The sequence below is a fragment of the Mustela nigripes genome, chromosome 1, assembly GCF_022355385.1.
Source record: "Mustela nigripes isolate SB6536 chromosome 1, MUSNIG.SB6536, whole genome shotgun sequence".
Classification (NCBI taxonomy): domain Eukaryota; kingdom Metazoa; phylum Chordata; class Mammalia; order Carnivora; family Mustelidae; genus Mustela; species Mustela nigripes.
The window spans coordinates 7,541,289-7,554,465 of record NC_081557.1 but is presented as its reverse complement, the minus strand read 5'-3'; the positions used below and the strand labels follow the sequence as shown (position 1 = coordinate 7,554,465).

At 59.2% G+C, this 13,177-nt stretch overlaps 1 protein-coding gene across 2 annotated transcripts; it reads left to right on the top strand.

Moving 5' to 3' along the window:
- The first annotated feature begins 360 nt into the window (after positions 1-360).
- Positions 361-11,015, top strand: RPS6KA4 (ribosomal protein S6 kinase A4). Of its 2 annotated transcripts, none has more exons than XM_059402513.1 (17): positions 361-499; positions 607-678; positions 1,407-1,625; positions 1,723-1,838; positions 2,415-2,522; positions 2,747-2,827; positions 2,915-3,018; positions 3,114-3,264; positions 5,499-5,663; positions 7,501-7,632; positions 7,812-7,945; positions 8,041-8,134; positions 8,545-8,718; positions 8,799-8,993; positions 9,315-9,474; positions 9,695-9,858; positions 10,129-11,015. In XM_059402513.1, the coding sequence occupies exons 1-17, from the start codon at positions 445-447 to the stop codon at positions 10,321-10,323; spliced, it is 2,319 nt and encodes a 772-aa protein (XP_059258496.1). In that variant the 5' UTR covers positions 361-444; the 3' UTR covers positions 10,324-11,015. The 2 variants fall into 2 exon arrangements, with proteins under 2 accessions (XP_059258496.1, XP_059258498.1); XM_059402515.1 differs by having other exon boundaries at positions 448-499; positions 607-632.
- The last annotated feature ends 2,162 nt before the right edge of the window (positions 11,016-13,177 follow it).

The window sequence follows — 13,177 nt, the reverse complement described above, 5'->3', positions numbered from 1 at the left end:
CCACCCCCCCCCCCCCCCCCCCCCCCCACCGGGCACGGCCCGGGTGTCTCAGCTTCAGCGGGCACTCTCGGGGGCAGACATCTGGCTCGGGAGCGTCCACCCAGTAGAGGCTCCAGGATCTCCCCCGACCGCAGACGCGGTTCGCAAAGGGTGTTCCCAGGACCCCAGGAGGGTCGCCCGCGGTCCCGGAGCGCACTGCCCTGCGGCCCGCCCCGCGCGCCCGAGGGAGCCGGGCCGCCCCCGCCCGCCCACCGGCAGCCCGGCGCTGTCACGTTCCAGCCGCCTGACTCAGGCCGCGCGGGGCGGGGAGCGGGAGGCGGTGCCGGCGCCCGCCTCGGCCCCCGGAGGCGGCACCAGGAAGCGCCCGCCCCGGCCGGAGCCGCCATGTAACCGGCGCCGCCCGGAGCAGAGCCGCGCGGGGGCCCCCCCGGCGACCCGCACGCCATGGGGGACGAGGACGAGGACGAGGGCTGCGCCGTGGAGCTGCGGATCACCGAAGGTGGGCCGTGGGGTGGCCGGGGGGCGCGGGACCGGGTGAGGGCCGCTGGGACCCGGCCGGGGAGGGGGCATGCACCGGCCGGGCTCATTCGCCTCCTGTGCCCACAGCCAACCTGACCGGGCACGAGGAGAAGGTGAGCGTGGAGAACTTCGAGCTGCTCAAGGTGCTGGGCACGGGAGGTGAGGACCCCCACACCCCCGTGGGGGCAGGTGTCCCCGGACTGGTGCCCTGGGCCTCCCAACCGGCACACCCGCGCCTGGTCCTGGGCCAGGCCTCCAGCGATGCCCCCCACCCTTTCCCGCTCGGCCCGCCTTGCCTGCCCCGCCCTGCCCTGCCAGGGTTTGCATGCCCACTCCCAGGGACATGCCTACTCCTAGCGCTGCTCCACATTCTCGTGGCTCCTCCCTGCGAGGTCCTCGGGGATTTGCCAACACCCTCCAGGCTTTGCAGCCCTCCTGAGGGATTTGCACACCTCCTCCCCCGAGCGGTATGGGAGCCTGGTCTCCTGCTTTGCTCACTCCCAGCTTTGCACAGTCCCCGGCCTGGGTTTTTTGCACATCCCTCCCTGGTCCACTTTGCATCCCCCCCGCATCTGTCCCATCTGCCCAGTTCTGCCTGTGATCTGCCCCCACCCTGCACGGCAAGCCTCCCGGAGTTGCACGCCTTCTAGCCTGTTTTGCACAGTCTCCTCCCCGCTTTTGCAGACCCTCCGGGGCTGCATACGCCTCCCGCACCCCAGCTCCCCCCACCCAAGTCTCCATCAGCCTTTTGCACCCTTGCCTCTCTCTCCAGCTCCTTCCCCCGGTTTCCACACCCTCTGGGTTGGCATCCCCCCTGCCCCACCCCCACCAGTCTGCACCACCCTTCGGCTCATGGTCTGCCCTGCGCTGGCTCACTGCTCCCACAGCCTACGGGAAGGTGTTCCTGGTGCGGAAAGCCGTCGGGCACGATGCAGGGAAGCTGTACGCGATGAAGGTGCTGCGCAAGGCCGCGCTGGTGCAGCGCGCCAAGACGCAGGAGCACACGCGCACCGAGCGCTCGGTGCTGGAACTCGTGCGCCAGGCGCCCTTCCTGGTCACGCTGCACTATGCCTTCCAGACAGACGCCAAGCTGCACCTCATCCTGGGTAAGGGTGGGCCCCTGCTGACCTTGGGGGCCACAGCAGCAGCTGGGGCTGCTCCGCTCCATCAGGGCGGCTTCCCACCCTCCACTCCAACCCCCAGACTACGTGAGTGGAGGCGAGATGTTCACCCACCTCTACCAGCGCCAGCACTTCAAAGAGGCCGAGGTGCGCGTGTACGGGGGCGAGATCGTGCTGGCCCTGGAGCACCTGCACAAGGTGGGTGAGGACCTGGGCTCGCTGTGGCTCTGGGTCTGGGCCTGGTGCCAGGCCGCCCCACAGGGCAGCCTGGATGCGCTCTCTCTTGGGTGGTCTCGGTGGGGGCCAGAGTCGCTTCCCCAGGCCTTCTGGAAGGGAAGGCCTTAGTGCTGCCTGGGGAGGGGTCTCTTTCCTCTCCCCTTCTCTGCCCGCCCCCCCCAGCCAGTACCTCCTCAAAGGGGGTTTCCTCTAACAGGGAACTTGGGGCTGCTCCCGGGGCCACACTCCACAGAACTTCCTCAAATGGAGACCTCATGCCTTGGCTCCCAAGGCAATGGGTCTCTTCACCCAGGCTCTCCTCCTTCTGGGTCCTTCGGGCCTGTTCCCAGGGGGTCCTCCTTCCTTGCTTTTCCCATGTGATGGGAAGTGGCTTTTCCCATTTGATGGCCCGGGCCTGGGCCTAGTCCTGCACTGGAGATCCCTTCTCTAGGGGGGTAATCCCTTATCCCGAGCTGGGTTTTGGTGCCCTGGCACAAGCCATAGGAGGGGGGGCTGTTGGGGAGGAAGAAACGTCAGTGCTTCTCTTGCACCTGCCAGCTGGGTATCATCTACCGGGATCTGAAGCTGGAGAACGTGCTGCTGGACTCCGAGGGCCACATCGTCCTCACGGACTTCGGGCTTAGCAAGGAGTTCCTGACGGAGGAGGTGAGCGAAGGGCAGTCTTCCCGCCTCCCGCACCTCTGTTCAAGCCTTCGCCTTCCTTTCTCCTGCTCCGTGCCTGGCTCTGTGTGCGTCATGGCGGCGAGGTGAACAGGTGGGGGGCCCGCCTGCAGGAGGCTCCCTGTGCTCTCACCCTCCCAAGCCCAGCAAGTCCTGCTCTGAGCCTTGAGCACTGCTGGGTGCCCACATGGGTCCTCTTGCCCTCCCAGAAAGAACGAACCTTCTCCTTCTGTGGCACCATCGAGTACATGGCTCCCGAAATCATCCGCAGCAAGTCAGGGCACGGCAAGGTGGGTTTGCGTGGGAGTGGGTGGGAGCGGCGGTGGTGGGGAGGCAGGGGCGGCCACAGGCCCTCACCCTGGCTCTGCCCCCGGCAGGCTGTGGACTGGTGGAGCCTGGGCATCCTGCTCTTCGAGCTGCTGACCGGGGCCTCGCCCTTCACCCTGGAGGGTGAGAGGAACACGCAGGCAGAGGTGTCCCGGTGAGCAGGGCTGGACGAGAAGGGGAGGCGGTGAGGGGCCTGGGCACGGTTGGGGAGGGGGCTCGCTGCCCCTGACGCCCCCCCAATCCTCCCAGACGGATCCTGAAGTGCTCCCCTCCCTTCCCCCCCCGGATCGGGCCCGTGGCACAGGACCTGCTGCGAAGGCTACTTTGCAAGGACCCCAAGAAGCGGCTGGGTGCGGGGCCCCAGGGGGCCCAGGAAGTCAAGAACCACCCCTTCTTCCAGGTGAGGCTGCTGACTCTCCCCCACGCCTCTCTGCACACTACCCAGGCCAGGCCACTGCTCTGGGTTGGGGGATGGTCTGAGACCAGCTGGTTTCACCTGACTTAGAAAAACCACCCCATAACGTGGGTTTGTTTTTCCCATCTCTGGTGCAACTTGGAAGGCGTGTTTCTGGGGGAAAGGATTGTAGGTTTGTTGACCGTCAGGGCTGGCAGGGGCTTGAGAATGGCTTCATCATGTCCTTCCACCGGACAGGTTCAGAGAAGGGAGGCGACCTGCTCCGGATGGCACAAGAGATGGTGTAGAGCTGGGGACAGCTTGCAGGTGTCATCAGCAGTCCAAGTCACACTTAGGGTTCTCTGCACCCACCCAGGCGTTCTGTTCTTTGTTCCTCTACTCTCTGTGTGCCTGTCATTCTGATGGGCAGTTGGTCAGCCACTTGGGTTTTGTTCACTTGTTAAGAGCACCCACAGGTTAGAGGGCGGGGTGAGATGAATTCTGTTTCCTGGCAAGATCTTGCTGGCTCGGGCGCTGTGTGTGGCTGGTGTCCTTGCCTAGCAGGGCCCTGTAACAGTGAACACCTGCCGTGTGTTGGCTCTTTGCTGATTATTTCATGTAACCTTCAGAAGCATTCTGATGATCCCCATCTTTCCAGATGGAGAAACTGAAGTTCAGAGAGGGTAAGTCATTTGCCCAAAGGTCACCCAGCCAGGAAGTGATGGAGCTCAGATCCAAACCCAGGTCTGGGTGATTTGAAGCCCAGACGCTTCTTTGCTGTGTCCTGTTTACTTGTGGCATCAGATTTGCCACTTGTCTGACATCCTAATGGAAGTGTCCCTTTCTGGGGATTTACTGCGGGTCAGGCACTCAGTTATCCCTGCTACGAATGCTGTTTCCAGTCTTCCCACCACGGTCCATTGGAGATGCTTTCTGAGACAGACCTCGTGGTGAAGTTGTCCCTTCGTGGGGGAAGGGGCTGAGCAGCGTCAGTTTCCTTAAGTGGACTCCTCAGGCCCCACCCTGAGCACATGCCAGCCCCTGGATTCTGGGAGTGGGTTGATTGGCAATCAGACTGGAGAGGCGCTAAGGTCTTTGAGGCCCGATGCTTAGAAGGTGTGTTCCCCACAGTACCCCTTCTCTCAAGATAGCCTCTTTGGTGATAGCAATGCTGAGGTCCTGGTGCCAGACCTGGGGCCTTCGAGACCAAATCAGGCCTCTTGGCTGCAAGTGATAAAAAGTTCAACTCAAAATGGTGATATCCCTGGAACAGTTTGACTGCCAAGAAAAGAGACAGTGGTCTAAATAAAATAGAGGTTTATTTATTTATTTCTGTTCTCATGTAAGAGGTTGGTGGGCCAGGGCTGCTGTGGTGTTTTCATAAATACAACCTCCTTTCTTCCTTTTTTAATGCTCCTCCATTCTTAGCATGCAGCCTCCAGCCCCAGGGTTGCCTCTTGGTCCAAAATGGCTGCTGGAGCACTTGCCATTTAGGCTCTAATCTAGGCAGAAATCAGGGGGAAAAAGGGGAAGGGCAAGATGGGCACGTGCCAACTTTCACCTTCCTCTTGAGGTTCTTTCTCTGGATTCTTACGTTTTTTGCTTACAGGTTATGGGTCACCCCTGAGTACAAGAAAGTTTGTTAAATCCTGGGTTTTAGTTATGTACGTTGCTTCCTATAATAACATCAGGGCTATGGTACTAAGGAAGACAGGGAATATGGAAGTAGGGTGGGCGACGAACAGTCTCTGCCATCCTAGCTTAAACATAAAAAGGCACGTTTTAGCTCCTGTATTTGAAAAGTCTAAGGAAAAGTGATTTGACTTCAGGCAAGGCTGCATCCAGGTGCTGGATTTATGGTTATTAAGAATTTCTTTCTTTATCTTTTGAGTTTTCTGCATGGGAACTTCATCATTAGACCCTGATGGGTCCTCAGAAGCTCCAGGCCCATGTCTTCCCAGATTTAAGTCCAGTTGAAGAAAGAGATTTGTTTTGCATGGCAACACTATCAAAAGTCCCAAAATTGACTGAGTGTGGTGGAGGGATGATTTGCTAAGGGAAGCAGGGGTGTTCTTATCAGAGCGAGAAAAACAGAAGCCAGGGTGGTGGGTAGAACAGCTTTCCACCCAAATCCCAGAGACCCTTGCCTCACTGAGGAGCAGTCCAGGGAGGGTGGCTTGAGGGGACAGGGGTTTTAACTTCCTATCCTTTACCCCCAGTCTCTCATTTTGCTTCCCCAGGGTTTGGATTGGGTTGCTCTAGCTGCCAGGAAAATTCCAGCCCCTTTCCAACCCCAGATCCGCTCTGAGCTGGATGTGGGCAACTTTGCAGAAGAATTTACTCGGTTGGAACCTGTCTACTCACCCCCTGGCAGCCCCCCACCTGGGGACCCTCGCATCTTCCAGGTGAGTGAGAGCTCACAGAACCGCAGGTGCTGTAGAGACAGGATGATACTCTTTCCACCCTGGATGGGGCCTGACCCTTGGCCCTGCATAGGCCCTGTGTTCTGATCAGGACTCAGCATCCTCCCCAGACCCCGTCCACTGGTGGGGTAGCTGGAGTTGTCAGTCATACACACTGCCGTGGTAGGACACGTCTTTGAGTCACATGGTTATCTTTAAATTTCATGATAATTTCTCTTCTACTCCATATATCTATTGTTATGTAAAGATAGTGTTTTAACTGTTCAGTTGCTTAAGTGGACAACTAGAAAGACATGCTGTGTTTATACTGTGGCTTTGCATGTTCCTTGGCAAACCACATCACATTTGTGGAAGCTCAGGCCCCCTCCACTCAGTTTTAGAAGCTTAGGCCTTTTGTACAAAGTCAAACTCCTTTGCTCGGCATTCAAGATCCTGCATGATGCAGTCCTTGCTCAGTGCCCTAGCCTCACTGCTCACTATGGTCCCACCTGGTATACTAGCACCTACGAACAGAACACATGTCCCTGTCTTTGCACTTGCAATTTTCCATGGCTGCACCACCCCTGCCCCCCGGGCATTCCCATTCACCTTTTAAGCCTCCTTGTGTGACGCTGCTCCTGTGTGAATTTTTCCCCACTGCTCTGGTCCTGTGTTGCCCTCTCCTTGTGCACCCATCCTCTGGAGACGGCACCTCCTTCTGAGCACCATGTCAGGCTGTATCCTAGCTGCCTTCCTGGGACTGCCTCCCCTGGTCTGGAAGCTCCCAGAAGGCAGCGACTGCATTTAATTTCTGTATCCCTTTGCCCGGTGTGGGGGCCTGGCCTGGAGGACATGGTCCCCTAAATATGAAATAAGAACAGGCCAGTAGCAAGTGTAGATGGGTCAGCGCCCCTGTGAGGCTCTCCTGAGTGATGACTGTGTTGGAACAAGCCTCCACCGATGGTCTCGCAGGTTTTTTTTTTTAAGCTGTATTTAATTTAGAGAGCAAGAGAGTGGGTGGGGGGGGGGGCGCAGAGAGAGAGAGAGAGTCTCCAGCCAACTGAGCATGGAGCCGGATGTGGAGCTCGATCCCACCACCCTGAGATCATGACCTGAGCTAAAGCCAAGAATTGGACTCCCAACCGACTGAGCTACCCAGGCGCCCCTCATTCATTCATTCATTCATTCAATGATTCAGAAATATGTACTGAGTGCCTACAGTGTGGCAGGCACTGATCTGGGCCCTGGGGATGGATCAGTGAACTTAAGGGACAAGTGTGGAGCCTGCGTTCTCCTGCACAGTGGGCTGTGTTTTTAGGAGAAAACAATCCGTTGTTAAACTTACTCTTAAGAATTCCTTGAATTGCCTCTTTGTCTTTCCTCAGTAGCCCCCCCCACCCCCTTGCAGAGGAGGCCAATGTTTGGTTTGAGAGGAAGGCATAAAGCTTTTTTGTATTCAGTGGGTGGATTTGAATTCTCATAAGCTAAGTGTGTGTGATGCCAGGCCGGGGCCCTTTCATGCCTCGGGTCCATCATTTTCTGGGTCACTGCATTGTGCTGAATAATGCCCTTGGCACTCGGGGGTGGGGGGTGGGTTTACTGTGATGGGAACCGTGGAGTCACACACTGGTGGGGGATGTGAACCCAAGTGATCACAGAACAAGGCGGAATGAAATGTTCACACACCTGTGAGCACCGGGATACCAAAGCAACGGTCTCAACCACCCACTCTTGTCCAGGGTCTTCTCCATGAGCCCTGCCCCTCTCTGGGTCTGGGCCTTCCAGGGACTGCATATGCACCTCCAGCCCCTATGCCCATAAGCCCCCTCCACCCCCGCAGGGATACTCCTTCGTGGCGCCCTCCATCCTGTTTGACCATAACAACGCGGTGATGATGACAGATGTGCTGGAAGCATCTGGCGCTGGAGACCGGCCCGGCCGGGCAGCGGTGGCCAGGAGTGCCATGATGCAGGTGGGCGGGGCCAAGATGGGAAGTTGATTTCGGGGTGTCTGGGTTCGGGGATTCCAAAGCTGGCTTCCCCAGGAGCCCACGGTGTCACCTCGGTGAGGTTTGGGGCCTCTCTGGGGTGGCGCGTGGCATGGCCGCAGGGCTCCCAGGTAGGGTCTCTGACGCGCCCCCTTCGCCGCCAGGACTCGCCCTTCTTCCAGCAGTACGAGCTGGACCTGCGGGAGCCGGCGCTGGGCCAGGGCAGCTTCTCCGTGTGTCGCCGCTGTCGCCAGCGCCAGAGCGGCCAAGAGTTCGCGGTCAAGATCCTCAGCCGCAGGTGGGCTGGCCCGGGGAGGGCGGGGCCTGGCAAAGCCGCGTCCAGGGGGCGGGGCGGGATGTGGGCCCAACTGAACCCGCCTGCCTCACCCCCAGACTGGAGGGGAACACGCAGCGAGAAGTGGCCGCCCTACGGCTTTGCCAGTTGCATCCAAACGTGGTGAAGTTGCACGACGTGCATCACGACCAGGTGACTTTTCTTGGGCTGGGGCACAACGCAGGGACCCACGGGGCTGTTCTTGGAGGGCGGGTGGGCGGGGAGGCAGGCAGGAGGCCAGGGCTGAGGACTGGGTGGGTGGGTGGGGGCGCTGAGCGAGGTGGCAGGGCAGGGAGGTGGGATTTGAGCTGAGGATAGGAAGGGGGAGCGGAGGATGCTCAAGGGAACAGAATTTGAGGAAGACGGGGAGGGGCTAGGATTTGGGGCCTAACAGTGGTTTTGGGGTGGTCTTGAGTTCTGTGCTCGAATAGGGGGCAGGGACTGACGCTGCGGGGGAGGCCTGGCCAGTGGGTGGGCCCGGCGGGGATGGGGTGGCGAGGTCTGTAGGTAGGTCGGTTGGTAGGTCACTCGGACCCCGAGTGACCCTGTCACTCGGCCCGCAGCTGCACACGTACCTGGTTCTGGAGCTGCTGCGGGGCGGGGAGCTGCTGGAGCACATCCGCAAGAAGCGGCACTTCAGCGAGTCCGAGGCGAGCCAGATCTTGCGCAGCCTCGTGTCGGCCGTGAGCTTCATGCACGAGGAGGCGGGCGTGGTGCATCGGGACCTCAAGCCCGAGGTGGGCGCAGGGCCTGGGCCGCCGGGGAGGGCTGAGGCGCCGAGGCCTGGCCTTTGACGTCCGCCCTGCCGCCCTCCCAGAACATTCTGTACGCCGATGACACGCCCGGAGCCCCCGTGAAGATCATCGACTTTGGGTTTGCGCGGCTGCGCCCGCAGAGCCCCGCGGGGCCCATGCAGACGCCGTGCTTCACGCTGCAGTACGCCGCTCCCGAGCTGCTGGCGCAGCAGGGCTATGACGAGTCCTGCGACCTCTGGAGCCTGGGCGTCATTCTGGTATGGGACGGGGTCCCTGGGAGGGTTCAGGGTGCCTGGAGCCTGAGGTCAGAGGGCTTCCTGATGTGGACCAGCAGGGACACCCCCGAGGCAGAGTACAGGGGTCCTCTTGGTGGGGGTGGCAGGGTTGCTCAGAGTCTGGGGTCAGGGCCTCCGAGTCTTAGGGATCAGAAGTCAGGGTTGAGCATCACACATGGGCCTCAGGAGTCACCCTCCTGGAGAGGGGGGATGGTTCTGAGGATGGGCTAAGTTAGCCCCCTGGCCCCTCTTGGCTTTGCAGCCAGGAGCGGTTCTCAACTCCCCCTCTCCCCACCTCTCCAGTACATGATGCTGTCGGGGCAGGTCCCCTTCCAGGGGGCCTCGGGCCAGGGTGGGCAGAGCCAGGCGGCCGAGATCATGTGCAAGATTCGTGAGGGGCGCTTCTCTCTTGATGGGGAGGCCTGGCAGGGCGTGTCTGAGGAAGCCAAGGAGCTGGTCCGAGGTGAGGAGGGGAGGAGGGGCGGGAGGGGGTGGGAGGTGTCATAGACACAGGTGTCCTTGGGGAGGGGGCGGCCATGGGGTCGTGCTGGGGCAGGGATCGACAGTGGGTTAGGTGTTTCATCTGGGGGACTGGTCAAGGAGAAGAGTGGGGCTGTTGGGATCTCTCTGGGGTGCAGACCCCACACACGGCCCCTCCTCAACCCTTCCCTGCCCTGCTCCAGGGCTCCTGACGGTGGACCCTGCCAAGCGGCTGAAGCTTGAGGGGCTGCGGGGAAGCTCATGGCTACAGGATGGCAGCGCGCGCTCCTCGCCCCCACTCCGGACACCCGACGTGCTGGAGTCCTCGGGGCCAGCTGTGCGTTCCGGGCTCAACGCCACTTTCATGGTGAGGGGCGGGGTCTGTGGGAGGTGGGGCTGGGAGGCGGGGGGCGGGCCTCTGGGAGGCCACGCCCCCAAGCCCAGAAAGGTGAGGTGAACCAAGGCCCGGCCTCTGGTTGGTGGGCACCCAGGCCTTTGGGTAGGCTGGAGGCCAATGACCTGTTGGCCTTGACCTGGTGGAATGGGAGGGAGGGTCCCGAATGCGGTCAAAGCTAGGATCTGGAAGTCTGAGGCCCGGCCGGTGGTGGTGGCGCACTCACCCCCTCCTTACTGCCAGGCCTTCAACCGCGGCAAGCGCGAGGGCTTTTTCCTGAAGAGCGTGGAGAACGCGCCGCTGGCGAAGAGGCGGAAACAGAAGCTGCGGAGCGCCACCACCTCCCGCCGCGTCTCCCCTGCACCCGCCGCTGCGGGCAGGGCCCCCACCGCCAAGGGAGCCCCCAGACGAGCCAACGGCCCTCTGCCGCCCTCCTAGCCCCTGCCACAGTGACCCCTCCTTCCCCCATAGAGTCTGTGACCTGGGAGCCTCAGGTGTCGGCTCCGCCCCATCCCCAGGGATTACCCTTGCCTCCCCCCCCCCCCCCCCCCAATCCCAGACAGAGCAGAAGTATTTTTATAAGCAGAGAATTTTTTATGTCTTACCAGATAGAGTTAGAGATGCAGGGAGGGAGGGGCCTCTGCTGAGACCATGCCTAGTCCGGCGCGAAGGCACTTCTCCCCCAGGGGGCTGCTCCACCCTGAAGGGCTCCTCCCCCATTTCTCCGCACTGAGTTGCCAGGGGGAGAAACTGGGACTGCTCCCCTGCCCTCCCCCCCCCCAGGCCCTGCTCTTGGGAGGGGGCTCCCCTCCAGCTGTCACTTTATGGACTGTCTGTGCAATTACGTCCACCAAAGACCTGTGTTGGGGGGGTTCAAGGAGAGGCCCTGGGGGACCCCTGAAGCATTTCTGCCTCACTTTATGTCACCTGCTTCTCCCCTGTTGGGGCTAAGGAAGGAGGTAGGCAACCCCTAAAAGGGGAGGCCCCTTCTCCCCACTCCCCCGCTCCCCCTTGGCACAGCTGCCTCTGGCTGGGGCAGGGCCTTGAGGGTCTGGGCTGGGCCTCTGCAGTCACTGCCTCAGCCCATCCAGGCTGTGCCTTTGACTTTAAAATAAAAGTCCATCCAGCGCCGTGTGTGGCATCTGTGTGTGTGAGGAGGGTGTGCAGGGCAGAGGGCTTGGGGCAAATACATGTTCAGCCGAGCGGGCCTGGGGACTCAGAGAAGAGGAATAGGGCAAACCCTTCTTCTGGGCAAGACCAAGCCCTTGGTCCTTGACTGTTGGCTTGAGCGGCAGGAGGTCCAAGCAGTCATCTCGGCTTGTATATTCAGACAGCTTGGCCAAGTATACTTTAGAATTCTCTTAGTGGTTAAGTAATAGATCCTAAATTTCCATTAGCGGGGCGGGATCTGGACACAAACACATGATCAGGGCCCAGTTTCTCAGTCTGAACTTTTTATTCTGCTTTATTTTCCTTTTGGCCCTAGGATGGGTGCTGGGTGCTCGAGGGGCTACAGACTGGAATAGGGTGAGAAAGACAGTCTTCGTGGCAGCATTCCCCAGGGAAATGCCAAGATGTACACTGATTGGATACACTTGGGTCATGTGTCCATGGTGGACCAATCACTGTGCTCAGGGATGGGGGTGTAGCTTGCTGTCTATGTGGATCACGGCCTCCCCTTTGGAAGCTCATTGGGTGAAGGGCAGGAGGAGGGGTGGGCCCTTGAGAGAGGTCAGTTGCGCAGAACTCGGTTCTGGTCCTGGTCCCGGAGGGCTTGAGTGAGAAGGGAGCCGCCTGCATTCGAGGCCCGCGGAACCATCCGCGTGGCCCGCCCCAGCAGAGTGAGATGGCACCCGCTCTGGGATCCCTGCTAGGTAGCTGGGCCATTGCCCCAGCGTCTTTGTGGGCACCCCGGGTCAGAGCTATTTGTACAGTGCAGAGAACCCTACCCCAGGGTTGACGGGATAGTGACACGCTACGTGTCTGTCTCCAGGCCTTCTCTTCCCATATTACCCTGTGGGGGCAGCTCACGGGGGATCTTGCCTTCCCATCCTGAGGTTTGCCTCATTCAGGAGGAGGTCCCCAGAGGACATGAGCTTAGAGATGCTGAAGTCAGGGCAAAGGCAGACAGGCTCGGGGTTGGGGCTGGTGGGGAGGGTTCCGTGCTTGTGGATAGAGGGTCGTTGGGTGGTGACATCCATCTGTGTCCCATCCTGAAGGTCTGAGAGAGGAGGGAAGGGCTAGAAGAAGAGGAGAAGGGGAAAGCATCCAGAATTCAGAGTCCTGCGTTACTGACTGTGGCAGGAGCAGCTCACCAAACAGCCTCAGGCTTCGCCATTTTTTAAAAAAGAGGGTCACATGACTGTTAAGACCAACTGGTGAATGAACAGATGTGACACTGTGGTCATTCAGTCATGAAGGATTTACTGAGATTTACCAGGTCTTCCGATGCGCAGGGATGGACCCAAGCACTCCGCGTGGATTAGCTCCCTGCCTCCTCGCCGCTAGTTTATGAGAAAAGCATCTTCTTCATTTAAGAGATGAGAAAGGTGAGCCTCAGGGAAGGTCAGCACCTTGCTCAAGGTCACGGAGCTAGAAGTGCATTTGATCCCGGTGGGCCGATTCCAGAATTCCTTCAACCCCAGGAGTTCCGTTGTAAAGATGGGCTTTAGTTTTATCCCAATGCTGGATGTTCCGATTGTTCAGAACTTGGTTTCTCTCATGAATGATGCCGAGACAAACATGTTTGTACACAAATCTGTGCATTTAAGAATAGCTTTATTGAGATATAACTCATATAATGTGTTATTTAAGAGCCCATTTAAGACTACAGTTGAGTGATTTTTAGTATTTTCAGAGTTGTGCAGCCATGACCGTGGTCTAATTTTAGAACACTTTTCACCTCCGTGGGAAATACTACCCATTGGCAGTCACGCCCCATTGCCCCTCAACTCTCCAGCCCAAGGCAACCACTTGTCTGAGTCCTGTCTCTATAGGTTTGCCAGCATACTTTGATATACATTTTGAAATACACTTTCAAATAACCTTTCATAAATACTGCACGGGCATATAGTCTCAGAAGCAGGATATGAAAATGTCCCATTTCATTCTATGCACTGAACATTGTTGTTAAAAAACATTTGTTGGGGCACCTGGGTGGCTCAGTGGGTTAAAGCCTCTGCATTTGGCTCGGGTCATGGCCCCAGGGTCCTGGGATTGAGCCCCATGTTGGGCTCTCTGCTCAGCGGGAGCCTGCTTCCCTTCCTCTCTCTCTTCCTGCCTCTCTGTGTGT